The 18,398-nt window shown below is 37.3% G+C and overlaps 3 protein-coding genes across 5 annotated transcripts in view; 1 reads left to right on the forward strand and 2 right to left on the reverse strand.

The window, feature by feature from the left end:
• Positions 1-650: 650 nt before the first annotated feature.
• LOC103971526 (uncharacterized) lies at positions 651-2,855 on the reverse strand. Its single transcript, XM_009385602.3, has 2 exons — positions 2,373-2,855; positions 651-917 (listed from the first exon to the last, which is right to left on the reverse strand). The coding sequence occupies exon 1, from the start codon at positions 2,753-2,755 to the stop codon at positions 2,393-2,395; it is 363 nt and encodes a 120-aa protein (XP_009383877.2). The 5' UTR covers positions 2,756-2,855; the 3' UTR covers positions 651-917; positions 2,373-2,392.
• Positions 2,856-5,076: 2,221 nt separating this feature from the next.
• On the forward strand, positions 5,077-12,635 carry LOC135658129 (ATP-dependent zinc metalloprotease FTSH 5, mitochondrial-like). 2 transcript variants are annotated; one of them, XM_065176083.1, is made up of 7 exons: positions 5,077-5,252; positions 5,706-5,790; positions 8,833-9,093; positions 9,441-9,683; positions 9,782-9,909; positions 10,794-11,270; positions 11,495-12,635. In XM_065176083.1, the coding sequence occupies exons 1-7, from the start codon at positions 5,226-5,228 to the stop codon at positions 12,410-12,412; spliced, it is 2,139 nt and encodes a 712-aa protein (XP_065032155.1). In that variant the 5' UTR covers positions 5,077-5,225; the 3' UTR covers positions 12,413-12,635. The 2 variants fall into 2 exon arrangements, with proteins under 2 accessions (XP_065032155.1, XP_065032156.1); XM_065176084.1 differs by having other exon boundaries at positions 9,785-9,909.
• A 2,125-nt stretch (positions 12,636-14,760) lies between these two features.
• Positions 14,761-18,398, reverse strand: part of LOC135658153 (DENN domain and WD repeat-containing protein SCD1-like) — a 35,212-nt gene continuing 31,574 nt past the window's right edge. For both annotated transcript variants that reach the window (XM_065176088.1, XM_065176089.1), the window contains exons 30-31: positions 16,620-16,828; positions 14,761-15,038 (exon numbers count right to left, since the gene is read on the reverse strand). In XM_065176088.1, coding sequence (XP_065032160.1) covers positions 14,943-15,038; positions 16,620-16,828 — 305 coding nt within the window. In that variant the 3' untranslated portion in view covers positions 14,761-14,942. The remainder of the gene's footprint in view (positions 15,039-16,619; positions 16,829-18,398) is intronic.

Here is an 18,398-nt window from a genome sequence, read left to right on the forward strand (position 1 = left end):
AGTGGATTCATAATCTTTATCAGTTTCTCTTAAACATTGTCCCCTACTGCCTTTTGGGTTTTACATTGCACATTTGCAGTTTTAGACTTGTGGTTGAGGCATGCTATATGATGTTCTTCACCTTTCTACTAATCATCGAGATCTGGCATGCGATGCTCTACTCTCTCTCTCTCTCTCTCTCTCTCTCTCTCTCTATATATATATATATTGATGCTCTGTTATTTTTTTGTTGTTGAATTGGTGAGCATGTGAATTTTCTCTACTCATTTCATTCTTGCTTCTGAAACTTTTATATGATGCCTGTACCTTACACATTTGTTTCAGTTATGGTTAATTGGTGATTTCTGGTTCCTTTGTTCTCAATTTTCTATGTTAAGAACTCGAGCTTGGACATTGTTTAGTTGCCAATTCATTGGTATAGTGTGATGAACTGTAGTAATTAGCTTCGTTAATTACTCTTCTGGAAACAAATTTATGTTGAAGGAGCAACCTCGATCACTGTTTACTTCCAAGGGTGATCTGCACTCTGCAACTTGAGATGTAGTTGAACCTCTGCTAATTGGCATATGATAACACTGGTGGGTGGGGCATCAAGAACAACAATTGGAACTTTGGTTCAAACTGAAAAATCACAGATCAAACCACAGGCAGGAGAAAGAATATATACATTATCATCAACCGCACAAGAAGTTATAATGCATTTGCAGATCGAATATCCAGATCCAGGAACAGATGGAGAGAAGTTTTAGTGTCATCACCAATTTCACAGCATTGGAAATAGATCGGCAACTCAGTTAAATGGTATATATGTCTAACGATCCCGCAGACAAGATCATAATCCTGTTTTAATATCTGCTTTGTCTTAATCTTGTTTGACTCTCTTCTTCTTGATGCAGGTGAATGAGGGACTGATGTGCCTGCAAACAACCATACCAAACAATATCAAATATTTCCTGGCCAATCACCTATACTAAAATTAACAGTGAATAGGAGAAGGAAAAAGACAGGTTAGTGTAACCAATAAACCTGATAGCATTATTCTAGTGCCTAGTTGTATGCTGTGAAAAGAACTTCTAAACTTCAAAATCATTGCTTAGTCCATTTCAAGAGCAAGAATATCCAAGCCAGGTTTCAAAAGTGTGAATCTAAGGTCAATTTCATAAACCATGTTAACTAATGTAAACAGTAAAATATTATTCCTCAACAGGTTTCAATGGTAGTAGTTAAGACCCTAGAGCAGGTGACCTGGTCTTACATGATAAAAATGTATATATGAGTCTGCTTGGAACAGATGCTAACATTATGAAAACCATGTTGTCCCAGGGGTTTTAATTGATTCCCCCAGTCATCAGCTTGACCATATGATAGATACTTAGAAATGTTTACATGCTACTTACCTGCAATCAGTTAACGCAGATAGTAGCTATCTGTCAAAATTGTCAGAAGAATGGTAAAGATTAGGATAAAGGCCATCAATTGAGTTTGTATGAGAGTTTTGTGTAGACAACACTAATTCTCCATATTGACAGGAACAAGTTGGAAATTATTTTGCATATTTGCACCTATCTACTGTTAAATGGTATAAGCATTACAATCTTACAATGATGCATATGACACACGATAATAACAAGAAATCGATATGAATGATCAATTGATGCATTCTTATACCAGGGTTAATTATAAATTATTTTTTGAAATTAGTTATTTTTAACATCTCAATCTTTATACTTTAAAAAAATTATATTACGATCCTTATATTTATGAAAGTAAAACATTTAATTCTTTTTTTCTTCTGTTGTTATTGATTCTGTTAATGAAAATATCGTACAATTTATTACTGAACACACGAGCTAATATATATATACTATCATTAGAGAAACAGCATACACCTACCCATACCATTGAAAACTCGAAGTCAATATGAAGCGTCAATGAGTTGTGTAATTGTACCAAAATCTTGTACCCAATATTTTGAGTAACATACCACAGTTGACATCTGTGATCAAATGAAGAATATAATGAACATAATTGACGGCATAGAGACCCTATACATTGGAACAATGAAAGCTAAATTGTGACCATGAAAAGGGGATATATTCTATGCAATTCATGTTTAGACCAACCAAATGTACTATTTGACCACCTTCCCAAACAGCATAATAAATCATGATTACTTATAGAATCCAATGCAAGCAGCAGATTCTAAAATTGGGGCAAAGCTAAGAAATTTGAAGATAATACTTAGTAGAAGCGTTGAACAGCCCATAGGAAGAAGTCAAAATAATAGATCAGACCGGCCAACAACATCAATCTTTTCGCATGCGACGATCTGCAAACCTAGCGAGAAGAGAACTGAGAGGAATCAATCATACCTGAAATCGAAGCGGTCTAATTACCAGCCGTAGACCACCCGGGCGTACTTGTCCTTGAGCCACCGGAAGCCCCTCCGGAAAGAACCCTTCACCTTGCCCTCGACGGCGTAGGCCTTGTAGCCGGCGACCCGCCGCTTCCGCTGGAACTCGGGGTCGCTGAAGACCCAACCCCCCTTGTTGGAAGAAGAGGAGCCGTAGTCAGTCTTCGCCTTGAAGCCATCAGGGCCGTGGCTGCCGCCGTTGTACATGTAGGCGTAGGAGGCGCTGTAGCTCCTAAAGTCGTGCAGGCCCGGAGGGGGCGCCGCCGCCGCCGAGGACCGGGCGCCGTACACCTCCAGCTGCATCATCCCGTCGTTGAAGGACCTCGATCTGAAGTCGTCCATGGTGTGCGCCTCTCCCTGCTCTTCGCCCCTCTCTCTCTCCCTCTTTCTCACACCGCAAGGCGCAAAGGGCACACCGACCGAGAACGAGACACGTGTCTGATTCGTTCCCTCTTCTACTTGTGGCGGCTTGTAACTCGCAAGGAAAGGGTCCCACCACGTCGGATACCGCCACCGTTGTAATGGACATTGTGACGTCCGTGTGAGCGTTATAATTGACTACTGATGTCGGAAGCAGACGTGAAATGTTATAGATATCCGTTATAATGTTATGTGATGGCACGATTCTCGAAGCGTGATCCAAGGTGTTTTGGATGGATATAAATATACATTGTGATCTTCCTTTAAAAATTAATTATTTATATACATATACATTATTACTACATAAATACTCTCTAGATCAATCTATTGGAGTGTTGAAGACGATTGGTCTAAGTTTGAAATCAGACACTAGTAGAAGTAGATTAATCCGACCTAATGTTACTAGCTTAATTAGAATTACCTAGGTCACGAGGTACTCTTACGATCCACAAAAGATTAGTCTAATTATAATTTAGCTCCAAGTCCCGAAAGACTTATAAAAAAATAAATTGATTAGTTTAAAATTGAGTGACGAATAAGTCCTGACGTCTCGTGAAGATGATAACTTCATAAGTAATTCAACAAATACTTAGTGTGTAATAAAAAAAAAGAGAAAAGAGAAAATAAAAACTTTAAAAGGTAAACGAACAGTCATAAGTTCATAAAGTTCATAAACGACTACTCATTAAATATTAAGCTCATTGATAAGTTTTCATAGGCTTAACGTATGAAGTTGTGAATCCAATCAACACTCAATAATATCTTAACCCGTCATCCAACGAGGTGCTACTTGAAGGGTTCTAAGGTGTTGAGATGGTTGATATTTTTTTTTTTACACCATAGCTTAAAGAAAATAAGATATGACACAAAAATTAGGTCATTTTGAGATAGTTTTGTCTAATCTAGTCAACAATCATTCCGTAACATTGTAAATTATTCCTACTTATAGTTTTTAAGCAAACCATATAAAAATGAGATAAAATACTCAACCCATACATACACAATGGTACAAGGAAACAAAAACGATAAGTATTTTATTAATGAAAGTGTTGTGGATGTGCGATGACCATATGTAACATTAAGATTTTAAGAAGTCTAATTAGAATTGAAACCCTGGAATTCTTATAGAAAAAGATTGATATTAGGTATTCTTAGCTTGATCCCCTTCATATGCTTAACTTTGTAGGTGTCTAAAGTGACATACTCCAAATGCTTAGTTGATGATTCAAAGAATTTTTTATAAATATAATTTTATTATTTTAACCAAAATATAGGGCAAAGATGATTTTCTCTTTATAAAAAAATGAGGATATATATATATATATATATATATATATATATATATATATATATCTTAATTGACGTTGAAGTACACATCAACATCCCCTTAAAATGATTATTGTCATGAAAATAATAAAGTTCCTTTAACAAATATATATTTGATGTATAAACATATATGTTGTGCATCTTAATATTTATAGGGACATGCATTGGAAACTCATAGGGGCAGACACATTATGCCATTTGCAAGCATAATTATGTAAAAGAACAATATCTGTACATACAGTATCCTAAATCGATACTCCAACATTGTACAGCCTAAACTTCCATCTTAGAAATAATTATAGTTATCTTTACTCTATATGCGTCAAATGTATCTATTTTTTGAATCAAAAGAAAAGGCATTAGTGCCAAATAGTACAGGCGAATTAAAAAAAATTATTTTCTAAAATTATAGTAAAACGTCTTAATTTTAAAAAAATTCTTATAATTTTTTCCTGAATAATTATTTTACCTCTAGTCCCCATTATTGTCTTGCACCGCCTTTCCCCTCCTTCGCTTTGTTAGACCTATCGCGAAAGGGATTATCGTCGTTGTAACATTTGTGTCCCTTTTTTCTTATTGAGGGTGACGTCTCCACTTTTGTCAGATCCCATTGGATCTAGCGATGTTGAGAACGACAACCCCTCGTCCTTCCTAATCTGTGCATATTGATTGTCATGCTCCCTCCTTTCTCGCATGAAGACAGTAAAAGTCATTATTGTCATACCCCCTCCTTCCGAGGTGAGTAAAAAAAAAGGATAATCGATCAAATTAATGTTTTTAGAATTCGGTCAAATCTTAATAAAAGCTTAAAAAATTAGAAATTATTGTTTTTTAGAATTCGGTCAAATCTTAATAAAAGCTTAAAAAATTAGAAATTTAAAGCTTTAAATGGCAGACACGTAAATAAAGGAAAAACCACAAACTCTGGTCGAGACCTCGTGTACTTGATTTGGGGCTGACCCGCGTCGTCGCTGCTTCCTCCTCCTCCTCCACCGCCGGCGGCCCGGCACGTCTTTCCGACCCGCGTCCCGGTTTCTCGGCTGACTCCATCTTGCCCTAATCGGACATGGCTTGGAGGCGCGTCCTCACGAGGGTACGATTTGTTCCATTTCGGTTGCCCAGATTCGTTTTGTTTGTTTTCCCGATTCTTAGGCTTCAATTCGTTGGTTCTTGGAACGATCCTGGTTGGTTTGGTTATTTCGTTGGGCTTTCCCCCTTCCCTGGTACCGTGGATGTTAAAGAGCTTCTGCAATTCATCATCCCTTTGAATTCAGTGCCCTAGGTTCCAGAACTTGGGTAGAGATTAGGGTTTTTGACGTACTAGATCAGCCTGTGCTTTCTTGGGGATTTTGCGCTTGAAATGGTTCAGATCTGCTCGGTGGACTATCTAGTATCGTTTTCCCCCTCTTTTTTGGGTTCTTCATCATTGTTTTAACGTGCTGGTTATTATGCTTGCTTTGGTTCCTCTCTCGAATGAGTGTTGTATATATGCGTATGCTCTTTGTTGCTTTTTCTCGTTAATCTTAGTTTGTTTTGATTGCAACAGTTAGGGAAACAATCGTTGTTGGGGCATCCACATTTTGGTAGTGGTCAATCTCATCATGCTTTACGCAAGGTCGAAATCCATGTTGGTATGTGGATCTTGTCTCCATCTTTAGGTTTAGGGCTATTTGGTCTCTTGCCTGGAGAAAACTTATGCTCTTCTTACTGGTTCATGCAGTTTGGTGGCAAATTTTTTTCTATTTGTTCAGTGTAATGTGATGGTATTGCATTTTGATTTCTTTATATGTTGACTTGTTAATGTGTTATCTGGAAACCAGGAAGAACATCTAAACATGCCTTGAATTATGCTTGTCTCCTCACGGTGTGTTCTTGGATCACATCTTTGGAATGTTTTCTTTTGTTTAAGCTAGTTGAGGGAAGACTTCATCAGCTCCCTAAATTTATTGATGAATCCTGCAAACTCTGTTACTGTCCAGTCAGCAAGTTTGGCCCTTGAGGATGAGTGAGGATTTTGTAATCCCCTATTACATGAAATCTTCATGTTTGGCTGGCATAGTTGTTCCAAATACAGATGGACCATGATTGAAATTTTTTGAAACAATAGTTAGACCAATGAAAACATTTTATATTTACAGTCCAATGCTGTCCCTGTCAACTTTTTTTTTTCCTCCAACGAAAAAGATGCCACTTTTTTGCCTTTTCCCTATAAACTGCCCTTCTGTGAGAGGCAACCCTCTTCAACACCTTCCCTTAGATCACCAGACCCTTCTACGTGGAGTTGATCTAGGTCAAGGCTTAATCATGATCTGGATAACTGGAAACCGTAGATTTGTCACCTCTAGGTTTGACACTAGTATCCAATTTTCTACTTTGTGATGTTTCTCCCTCTTTCCATGTGTACCCCTCATTTGCATCTTTGACGCCACCATCTTTGGCCTTCCATGGCAACTGCACTGTGTTTTTTCTTATTTTATATTTTCCTGTAAATGTTGAAAGTATCAGACTTACACATTGGCAAACACTTCTGAGGAGGTTTGCCAGTTTATGCCTCCAAATCCTTGTTGTAAATTGATTGAAAAAAGTGAGAAAAACGAATGATAATCTATTCAGTTTTAGAAATTTTTTATTGGTATTATCTGCATTGGTTAAGTTGGATCATGGGTTTGTTCTTCTGATGACCAGAAGATTTAAATGGGATTAGTTGGAAACTGCTGAATATTTATTGGATTTGGTTTCACCAGTCAGGAAATGGTCAGACTGGTCAGACTTGGCTAAAATTGATTTGACATTTCGGATTAGTTTGGTTGGAACTAAGGATTGTCGTTTTGGGTACCGGACCCATATCGGCGATCTGATAAGTATTGGTATACTGACACATAGTACACCAGTATGTACCGGTGTTTCACAGAGGAAGAAAAAGAGGGAGAAGAGAAAAGAGTGGTGGAGGAACAGAGAAAGGAGGAATGAAGAAGGAAGAAGATTAAGCGATGGAGGAGGAAGAAGGAAGAAGAAGAAGCAGTAGAGGAGGAGAAGAAAGAAGGAAGAAGAGGAAGGGAAGAGGTGGGAGTGGCGGCAACAGCGTGACCAAGGATTTGCAAAGCAGCGGCGGTGGCACGAAGCAACAATAAGGCCAGTGGTAGCGGCGATGGCAGCAGCATCATACGCAAGAAGAGGGCTCAAGTTCGCGAGCCCTAATTTGTTTTTTTCCTTTTCTAACGCCAAGTTGGATGGGCCCCACCATTTTTTAATTTTAAATTATTTTAACCGGGCTGTCGGAAACGGGGGTGGTCTGCGTACCGGCCCACACCCGGACAGGTATGCACTGCCCATTGTGTACCATTTTGGGCGGTACAGTAGTTTTTAGTTGGAACATTTCGTTGTTTATGGCATCAATCCTGAAAAAAAGGTACCTTCAGTATTTGATTCAACTATTTCTGATCTAGATGGGTTGATCCCATGAAACTTGAATAAGAATGTGCGTACATTAGTGCTGCAGCTCAGCGGATTGGGTCATGTTGATGGTCAACATTAACCAAATCAAGCACTAAAGTTCCTGGATCATAATCCGATCTTAATTCTTAAAAGCACAAGCAATCCATCCCAAATGATCAGGTTTTCAGAATATATTTTTTCTCATAAAATTGCATGATAGGATATATGCATCTTTGGTTGATCCCACTGTTCTATTTTTCCTAAATTGACTGAATTTATTTAACTGGATCAATTCCAAGTGGAACAACAATGACTTGGAGCGAGCTTTTGCAGCTGATAAGGGCCTGTTTTGGTTACCGCTCAGGGATGAGTTATAACCACCTAGTTAAGTAATCATGAACAGGAAAGAAAGGTTATAACCTCAAAAATAAATGAATTAGTATGGAGAGATTATGGAATATAGAGTGTTCATTCTAATGAATATATTATTACCTTTAGTAAGTAATAAAATGAGAATGCTATTCCCTGTGGTGGGATGATGTGTGTTTCTTTTTGGTAATTCTCGGAAAGAAAGCATATCATTAGTTGATCACAAAGTTCTAAAAGCCTTAAAACCATGAAACGGTAGCAGGAATTTAATTGATAGTTGGTATCCTCACAGTTATTGGAAAGCCAACTATTTTTTGAAGATTCTCAGTGAATATTAGATCAGTGTTCTTTTGTATAGTTCCAAAAATTTTGGGGACATTGTCATTTATGATTCAGGTCTTGGAAAGAGGAAGGATTTATATCTGGTCAGAGTGCCCCGCCTGATTTGAGCAGTAATGTAGACATGAAGTCACATTATAACTTATTTTTACAATTTTATATGCATATTCTGGAACGATTTAGTCACTTCGACCCATACTTTGACAACTCATATGTTTTGTCCAGGCCAACTAGAAGCACTAAAGACTACTGAATGATGATGTATCATAAATCTATAATTAGTTCATGTGGTGCTCATTTCATTTTTAGGATTATTTATTTAGAGTTTAATTCATCTTTATGCTAAACAATTTGGTAGAAATATTCAATTTTATTGCTTGTACAGCTTGAGTTCCACTATGTTTTATAATTAAGGAAATCTTGAAAGAAGTTATCTACTTGCTTACTGAGCCTTTTTTGTTTTAATGTACTGGATGACTAGTTGTCTTTTCTTTTTTTTGTAACTTTTTGCATGTTCTCACTTCTTGCAGGTAACAGACTTGGAAACTTCCACGAAAGATTTCAGTCAAGCTATGTTGGTAGTTTTGCTCGCAGAGTACGGGATACAGATGGGCCAAATGATGTTATGCTTCTTAAAGAGCTCTACAGAAGTGATCCAGAAAGAGTTATTAGACTCTTTGAAAGTCAGCCTTCACTGCACTCAAACCCTTCAGCACTTGCTGAGTATGTCAAAGCTTTAGTGAAAGTTGATAGACTGGACCAAAGTACGTTGTTTAAAACTTTACAAAGAGGTAAGGACACTGATGCCTAGATAATGACATATCACATTTGTACTTGCAAGATTTGTGATACAACGAGAAATGCATGGAATATAAGTTCTTATTCTTCCATTTTATTGTTCTAAATATATGTTGAAATTGTCAAATCTTAATCTAAAATTACCAAGGTGTTCTCCTTTGGTTACTGATGAGACTTAAACTGCAACTGAAACTTCAGGCTATCATCTTTGTTGTCATCTTTAGCATAGAAGAAAAAAAAAACATAATGGAAGATTATATCTTTTTTATTTGCATTTTGTATCTTATATCTTCATTTTCTATTGAGGGACTTGGATTTTATGTGTTAATGTTACACATAGGTGTTTCTAACTCGGCAATGGAGGAGAGCATTAACAGCATTAGCAGTGTTCCAGCATTAAAGAATGTTGGCCAATCAACAAAAGATGGGATTCTTGGGACTGCAAGTGCTCCCATCCACATGGTGACAGCAGAGACCAGTAATTTTAAAGAGCAATTATGGCGTACATTTCGTACTATTGCAGTTTCGTTTCTTGTAATATCTGGTGTTGGTGCACTTATTGAGGATAGGGGACTTAGTAAAGGTTTGGCTACTTCTAAGATAAAATTTAACTATTTATATTCTGAAAACTGTTATTTTTCAGTTAAGTGGATAAAGCTTTTTTTTTGTCATAAATCTCAGCAGGCCTTGGTCTACATGAGGAGGTGCAGCCAAGCATGGATTCTAGTACAAAATTTAGTGATGTAAAAGGCGTTGATGAGGCCAAAGCTGAGTTAGAGGAAATTGTCCATTACCTTCGTGATCCCAAGGTATACTATAGTAATTTTATCTAAGGGAATGAGTTTGAGTTTAATATTTATAATTCTTAGAAAATTATTCATTTCCTTTTCTGTAGTTATTGGGTATTCTCAGTGTACATGATGTGGATTTGAAGATGTCTGATTAGCCCAAGTGGTTTTATTGCTAAAATTATGAAAGAATCTTATAAAAAACGAAATTCACTTAAAATGTAATAATAATTTATGGATAGGTAGCTCATACAACAGTAAATTATGGAACAAAAAATAAGACAAGCAGCACCTGTTGGGTGACCACAATGTTGCAATAAAAGTACCGAAAAGAGTTGGGCTAGAGATGATAATAGTAGGTAAAAGAAAAGAGGAAAATTAAAAGAAGGGAAAAAGAAGAAAGGGCCAAAGAAGAAAGAGACAAAGGAAAAGGGCCATTAATTTGAGATACAATATGGAACCCCTACCTAATATGACTCTTCTTGACTGGATTAAATAGTTGTTTTGAAGTGCAACTTGGAAAGATAAAGTTTCGGTGTCATGAATTTATTAGGAAACATCATGAATAATGATAGGCCCCAAAATGCATCCTTCATCCTTGACTTTTAAAGTAGTAGGGGTTTCCTTCGAACGCTTTAGCTACATCATGTGTAACAGTGCTGGCAATTTTCTTTTCTCAAGAATTACAAATCTAATCTTTTACCTAGTTCACTGCTTTGCTGTGAGCATTGTGCTCTTGCTAGCAGTGAAGAATCTTGTTGAATTTTTCTACAACTGAGTTTTTATGTGCTTCAATTTTTTTTTATGCTTATAAGGCATGAAAAATAAGTTCTCTTTGTTCTCATAAAGAAATTTAAACTCACTTTAAGTCATGTCCTTTGTCTCATGTTTGGTGCTCGTTTTAGCGTTTCACCCGCCTTGGTGGGAAGCTTCCAAAAGGTGTGTTGCTTGTTGGTCCCCCTGGCACAGGGAAGACAATGTTAGCAAGGGCTATTGCAGGAGAAGCTAGTGTCCCCTTCTTCTCATGCAGTGGCAGTGAGTTTGAAGAGATGTTTGTTGGTGTCGGAGCTAGGAGGGTCAGGGACCTTTTTACTGCAGCAAAGAAAAGGTCCCCTTGTATTATATTCATTGATGAGATTGATGCAATAGGTGGGAGCCGTAATCCGAAGGATCAACAGTACATGAAAATGACATTGAATCAGTTGCTTGTTGAACTGGATGGTTTTAAGCAGAATGAGGGGATTATTGTTATTGCAGCAACCAACTTTCCGGAATCATTGGACAAAGCACTTGTGAGGCCTGGACGTTTTGATCGTCATATTGTTGTTCCTAATCCAGATGTTGAGGGTCGAAGGCAGATTTTGGAATCCCACATGTCAAAGGTATTTACATAGCTCTCTATAGTTAACTTCTTGTTAATACTGCAAATTAGCATTCTTGTTCATGGTAAGATTTGCTTATCTTAACCAGGCGAACCCATGGTTCAGTTGGTTATGATAGTTAGGTTTTTTGAGTACATATCAAAATGGCAACAAGAAAGGATTGAAGAGTATATTTAGAGGCAAAAGGGCATATTGTCTGATTCTTCAGTTTCATTCTGGTACAGGTCTTGAAGGCGGATGATGTCGATTTAATGATCATTGCCCGGGGCACGCCAGGGTTCTCAGGTGCAGACCTTGCAAATTTGGTTAATGTTGCTGCCCTCAAGGCTGCCATGGATGGGGCAAAAGCTGTGACAATGGCTGATCTGGAGTATGCAAAGGACAAGATCATGATGGGCAGCGAGCGGAAATCGGCGGTGATTTCTGATGAATCCAGGAGGTTGACAGCTTACCACGAAGGTGGCCATGCTCTTGTTGCCATCCACACTGATGGTGCCCTTCCAGTCCACAAGGCGACTATTGTGCCGCGGGGAATGTCCCTCGGCATGGTTGCACAGTTGCCTGATAAGGATGAGACAAGCATCTCTAAGAAGCAAATGCTAGCAAGGCTTGATGTCTGCATGGGTGGCCGGGTAGCTGAAGAGCTAATATTTGGGGAGAGCGAAGTGACTTCTGGTGCTTCATCCGACCTGCAGCAGGCAACTTCCGTTGCAAGAGCAATGGTCACAAAGTATGGTATGAGCAAACAGGTTGGTCTTGTTTCACACAACTACGATGATAATGGTAAGAGCATGAGCACCGAAACAAGGTTACTTATAGAGAAGGAGATGAAGGATTTTCTGGAAAGGGCTTACAACAATGCAAAAACTATTTTGACAACTCACAATAAAGAGCTACATGCCCTTGCCAATGCGCTTCTTGAGCATGAAACCCTATCTGGTGCGCAGATCAAGAACTTGCTTGCTCAGGTGAACAGTCAGCAGCAGCAACCTCAAGTGGTGGTAGCTCCACAGGTGAATACCCCAGCAGTGCCACCGACGCCTCCCTCAGCAGCTGCAACCGCTGCTGCTGCTGCAGCAGCCGCTGCAGCCCAGGCAGCGGCTAAGGCCAAGGGAGTTGCTCAGCCTGCAGTCGGAACTTAAGACGACGAAGAGCTGCTTTTAGATTCGGTGATGTATAGCATAAGCTGCAGCTTCTGGCATCTAAAATCACAAATGCTGGTTGCAGGAAAAGACAAAAAGTTCAAAATCAACTTCCATTGTGACACAGCAATGCATGTATGTGAGCATCTATTTAATTTTCCATGAATTGCAAAGGAAGACAATGTTGGAAATTTTGTTGAACTAATGTGGGTTTTTAGCAGGATGAATTGGGGTTTTGAATTGACGTCAATCACTATAGTGCTAATAATGATGCCTGTACTTTTCAGAACCTGAGTTTTGGCGGTTCAACAAAGATGAACGTCCAGATCTGTGATTTCAGCCTTCTGCCAACATTCTATTCAGTATTGTGGTGAATAATCTATACATGAGATAAAAGTTCAGCTTTTCTAATTGTGCTACATGGACTTCTTTAATTCTGACCGAGATTTGTGGAAGGAACAACTTTGTCCCGCTGTATCTCGAATCACCATCCATAAATTAAAGGTTGGATTTGAGCAAGATGAGTTACCGAGATAACATTTGTAGCTACTTTTACGATCAAATAAATGATAATGGTATAGTTACTTTTACAACCAAAGTAACTGTAAGAGTGTCTGTATTGAGATCCTCGATCCTATGTTGACATGGTAGCTTTGTTGGAACCTGTGTGTTGTTGACACATCAACTTGGAAACAATCTTTGCCTCGATGATAGTAACAATCGTTGCCTCATCATCATTAACAACATATGTTCAGGTTCAAGGAGCCTCTTTGGATAAGTATGACCATAAGGCTGTAGGCTGTAGAGGTTGGAATGCATCGTAATTTTGGATATCATCATTGATTTGTTGCTACGTAATGTGAGAACGATCAAACTTGGAATAAAAGACCGACTATCACCGTGCATGGTTTGATCATAAGATCCTTTGTAACATGAAGAATATAAATACAATGAGCTTTTATCAATATTAACATCGTGGCTCATTTTTCTATTTTCTTTGGATCATAAAAATATGAATAGATCTTAAAATTGAATCTCGGGTGGTGTATCGTCAATCCTTTCCAATGAATCAGTTGATCATATCGCCTTTCCCCTCCCTTTCACCATGCTGGATGAACATCTATGCTCGTGAATTGCCATTAGCATTACTATATTGAATCCCCTATATACAATCATCACATCTTAACATATAGTGCTTAGTGCTTCTCTTATCATCGATATTGTTCATCTTCTTCTATAACTCCAAAGATGACCTTCCTTGATTTAAAAGTCACGTGTCATGTTATCAAAGGACAGTATGGCTCCAAATAACCATTAAAAACATTACTTCACCAGTTATGTGTCAGGTCTAAGTATTTATTCTCACTGTTGAACCCTATAGATAACAATATCCATAAGTACTTTTAAGGGAATTAGTTATGTGAAAATTGATAATAAAATTTTCAAGATGTTGTATTTGATTGAATTGTTATGCAAAAGGGTAAATGATGTAAATAAGATTCGGATCTTGCAATAAACTATCCAAATCTTTACTAACTAAACCAATACCTTCTTGACTTTGATTCCTTCTTTCTTGCTTGTTCTTGAACAAAACCATTTCACCGGAAAGAAAGTAGACCTGTTCAGAGTCGAACAGCTTGAGCTTCAAAGACATTGCAAACAAAATTTCAACTGATGCTTACAAGATTAACATATATGGAGTCATCAAATCAATTAGAGAAAATGACTTATTAGCATTGGCCACATTTAAATCCAAAATGTTTAGGTGGCTACAAAGGCAACATTTTCCTGTTGCAGAAAAGAAGATGGAACGTATTCATGATTACACCTGATCATTTATCTGATGAACTATATAAACAAGTCAAGAACAAGATATAAAAAGTTAGAAAGTATTAATGTCGAACACAGCACATTTGAGATGTCATCTTTAGATTAATCAACACTTACTGCATAGCATTCTTTTCTCAAGAAGAAGAGTAAAAAAAGGAATAGAACTTTTAAGGTTTAGGAAGAAATCAGCTACTTAACGTGACTTGGCGAATAAATAAATTCTCTCTTTCTTTTTGTCCCCCGAAGAAGCCAGATAACGCCTAAAAATAACTATTGGCAGTAAATGTCACTTCACATGTCAAGTGATCCTACAAAATTAGGTCTTACAGAAGAAAAGAGTTTCTTGCAACCTATTACCATACCATAACCTTGAATCTGCAGTTTTTATAATAAAAAGAACTGAAATAGATTAAAAACAACCTACTTATTTAAACTGAAGTGTGCACATACATGGACTCCCTTTGCAATGTGAGAATGGCAAACACACATTTAAACAGAAGATCACGATTATACCTGTATTGGATTAAAGAACAAAGCATTGATACCTTCTCGCAAGCTTGGATATCTGTCTCAAAGAAATACTGTCAAAGTGACAAATAATAGGAGATGTGACCAAAATATCACACTAGCATTCCATTGATCTACAAGCACACAAAATGTTCTATTTTTCATCTGAGTGAAATCTCATGGTTGGCAAAGACTAAATATTTATGGTGGCTTCCCAAAGTCGAAGAAGTCCATTGCGCCCACCACTGCATAACCTTTTCCTGTCAAGGTCAGAAGATACACACCGTACCTGACATCGAACAAACACAGGAAATATGAAACCCCAATGGAATATTACAAACTGAATATGTTTCATAGCTAACTAAACACACTGATATCATTGCAAGATGATGAAAGAGAAAATATGCTTCTGCAGTGCCAATGCATCACAAAGTCCATGGTTTGCTTATGGTGCCAAGTTGTTATAACAGAATAGTTTGTGTCAGCATATGCAAATATACTTTTTCTCACTGTATTCTGTCATGATAGTTGCATGATGCCTAAGCATATCCATCAGGTTCGGAGAACGTGTTCATGCCATGGGCATGGGTCATGAGTAAGATCATAACAAATTCATGTCTAGGGAAAATCTAATCCAAAGGAAGCAATCAGCTCCTAACGAGGTTTAGATAATCGGATGCATCAGTTAATACATGCCAGGATACTGGTCTGACCATGGATTGATATGCGGACCATCAGTTTTCGTCTGACAGTTCATAGCGAGCTTTCCACCCGGTTTTGGTGCCTTGCTAGGCATACCATTGAAGCAGGTACGGTTACCCTATCAATAACACTGTCTAGCTTTAACTGTTGCAGCTGGATGTATTGGGTGGTAAGCCAAACATTCGACATCAGTATAAATTTTTCACTTTTTTTTTTACAATTATGACTATTATTTTAAATCTCGATGCCAAGGACCGACACGGATCAGGTACACACTAGCATACCATACCAATACATAGTACGCTGGCATATTGATTGGCACCGAATAGGGTGAGGTGGAATTAAAGGAAAAAAAAGAGAGGCAAAGGCTAAGAGGAGAGTAGGATAAGGAAGAAGAATCATAGGAGGAGAGGAGGATAAGTATCATGCAGATGAACGAATGACGGTGGCGGCAAGCAGCGGGAGGTGCAAACAACAGTTGACACGAGAAAAAATAAAAGAGAGAGAGAGAGAGAGAGAGAGAGAGAGAGAGAGAGAGACAGAGAAGTCTTAGCACCGGATCAAGGTTTTTAAACCTTGGCTCCTATGTCCTTTGGAATATGAAGTCTTAAGTAGCTTCGTATCAGTCTTAATCATGGTCCTTATGGTACGTGTTATATCTGATATACCATGTATATCAGATATACCAAGTATTCTCTAAATAGCTAGATGAACCCAATGGACATGCTTGTGTATACCTTACTTTGTAATTACACTCGTTTTATTAATTGGTTGTCTAGTTATCTGTTCTATGGCATGGCTCCTATCTTTTACACTATGAATATACTTTTATGTACATTCACAATAATTTAGATTTCATAATTTATAGTAATCATCAAAGAAACAATGTAAGTGTGATTTAACATTTCAAGGCCATCTTCAAATGAACCAAGAATTTTCAAGGTCAACAAAAATGATTGGTTCTCCTATAAACAATCAGGCAAAGCTTATTTGCAAAATTCTGTGAGTTGTGCATTCTTTGATCTTTATCTGAAGAAGAATCATAGTTGCATATTAAATTTCTAGTCAAATAAACTCATACTATGATAAACTAAACAGGTAATTAACATAATGGCATCAACACGCTTCATTAACAGCATCTAAAAATCATGATGGGACTGGGACATACCATAGCAACGGTTTTTTGAGGAGTTCTGTATAGTTGCCAGCCAGCTGATTTCGCTCCTGTGCTGGCAAAACCACCCAGTCTTTCCTGAGGCCGATGGAAAAGTGACATGGAATTATCAGCTGCACCAATCCCCAGCCAATGTTCTCCAGCATTGATGGATAAAACAGAAGCAGAATGTATTGTCAAATTCTTAACACATTTCATCCCCCCTGCAGGTAGAGATGAAAACAGCATATCAGGTGTATACCTTGATCAAATGTCATTTTTATTCTGAAGTGCTACACCAAATTACTGCAGTTCAGGACTGCATAAATCTGTATTTATATTTTCAAACTATTTTGTGGAGGATAAAATTAATAGCTGTAATTTGACACCGACGTTTATTATTATTATTATTATTATTATTATTATTATTATTATTATTATTATTATTATTATTATTATTACTATTATTATTATTGTCATTATCATTTGCTAACAAGGAACTCTTCACTTGATCAGTTAATCATTACAGTGAACATAAAAGTATTCTGAATATCTGGTGCCAAATTTTGTCAAAACATTTTTAATCGACAACCGTTGTTGGAATCAGCATGCCAATTCCAGTATTTACTTAGTATTGTGCCTGTTCATCCAAGAAGATCAACATGTTTAGGAAACTCAGGTATATCTTACTCAGTGGTGTAAATCAATTATCTTCACAACTGATCCCCATAGATAAACCACAATAAAAATATGACATGTTTGCATGGTCAGAAATATTTTCTGCAGGATCACAAGTTCGCATCATAATGAAAAGCATTGGCTGATAATCATAAACATGTTTTAGTTAGCTATTTAAGCAGTTTGAGTGATTAAGCCACTAAGTTCTGAGTTTGAAGAATTCTGTATGTCCATTTTGTCCGGCAAATTTTAGACTAGCAATTCTCTACCAGAAAAAGGAAATCTTGCGTCCTAGATATAGCATGATGTTGAAATCATCTAGTTATCTATGCATATTATGTATACAATTGAAAAAGTTGATCGTCTTCAATCGAACCAACATGAATACCACTGAAACCCTATTTCACTCATGTTTCTCAATAGCACATCCAATACTTGCTTTTCTAACAGTAACAGTGGTGCTCTTGTTCATTTAGGTTCAATTAGATATACATCTTATCATAAATGAATCTTGAAAAATGACTTGAACAATAAACTTCTCAATTATCCTAACAAAAGAATGCATATATACGTAGAACATATATCAGATAATTAATTTATTTAAAGATTCCCAATCAGGAATTCTTTTCCAATAAGAGAAACCATAAGTCATCTCAGAATATCTAGACCAAGTCAGGTCACAGTGATAATATACATCAAGTATGTAAAGGTCTAAAGTGGACTTTTGAGCAATTTAACATGTTTTATATATCATAACATTAACACTTTATAGGTCCATTATCCTCATTGGTTTACTATTTAAGATATTGAACACGACTTCGATATTGATAGGGAGAAACATACTAATAAGCATCAACCTAGCATGTCAGGCATGTCTTAGATCATTGTTTGAAATGGGTAGAGAGAATAGGTAATGTACAGCTGATAGTATTCTGATTGACAAATCGAAATACAAAATTACAATAGCAGCCTAACCAAACAAAACAGCCTATCATGCCTTCAGGGTTCTTAAAAGATCATATAGGGTCATGCATAAACTACAGTTCATCATGCGATGTTACAGGTTATGAGTAGTTGCAGATCTAAGTTATGGCGGATACTTATTCCATCTCAATA

This window comes from Musa acuminata, chromosome BXJ1-4 (genome assembly GCF_036884655.1).
Source record: "Musa acuminata AAA Group cultivar baxijiao chromosome BXJ1-4, Cavendish_Baxijiao_AAA, whole genome shotgun sequence".
NCBI lineage: Eukaryota > Viridiplantae > Streptophyta > Magnoliopsida > Zingiberales > Musaceae > Musa > Musa acuminata.

Bases quoted from the DNA above. Each gene is read 5' to 3' on its own strand.
- LOC103971526 (XM_009385602.3), bottom strand. From the start codon at position 2,755: ATGGACGACTTCAGATCGAGGTCCTTCAACGACGGGATGATGCAGCTG.
- LOC135658129 (XM_065176083.1), top strand. From the start codon at position 5,226: ATGGCTTGGAGGCGCGTCCTCACGAGG. The intron at 5,791-8,832 runs GTATGTGGATCT...CACTTCTTGCAG, and splicing joins CAAGGTCGAAATCCATGTTG to GTAACAGACTTGGAAACTTC. The intron at 9,094-9,440 runs GTAAGGACACTG...TGTTACACATAG, and splicing joins GTTTAAAACTTTACAAAGAG to GTGTTTCTAACTCGGCAATG.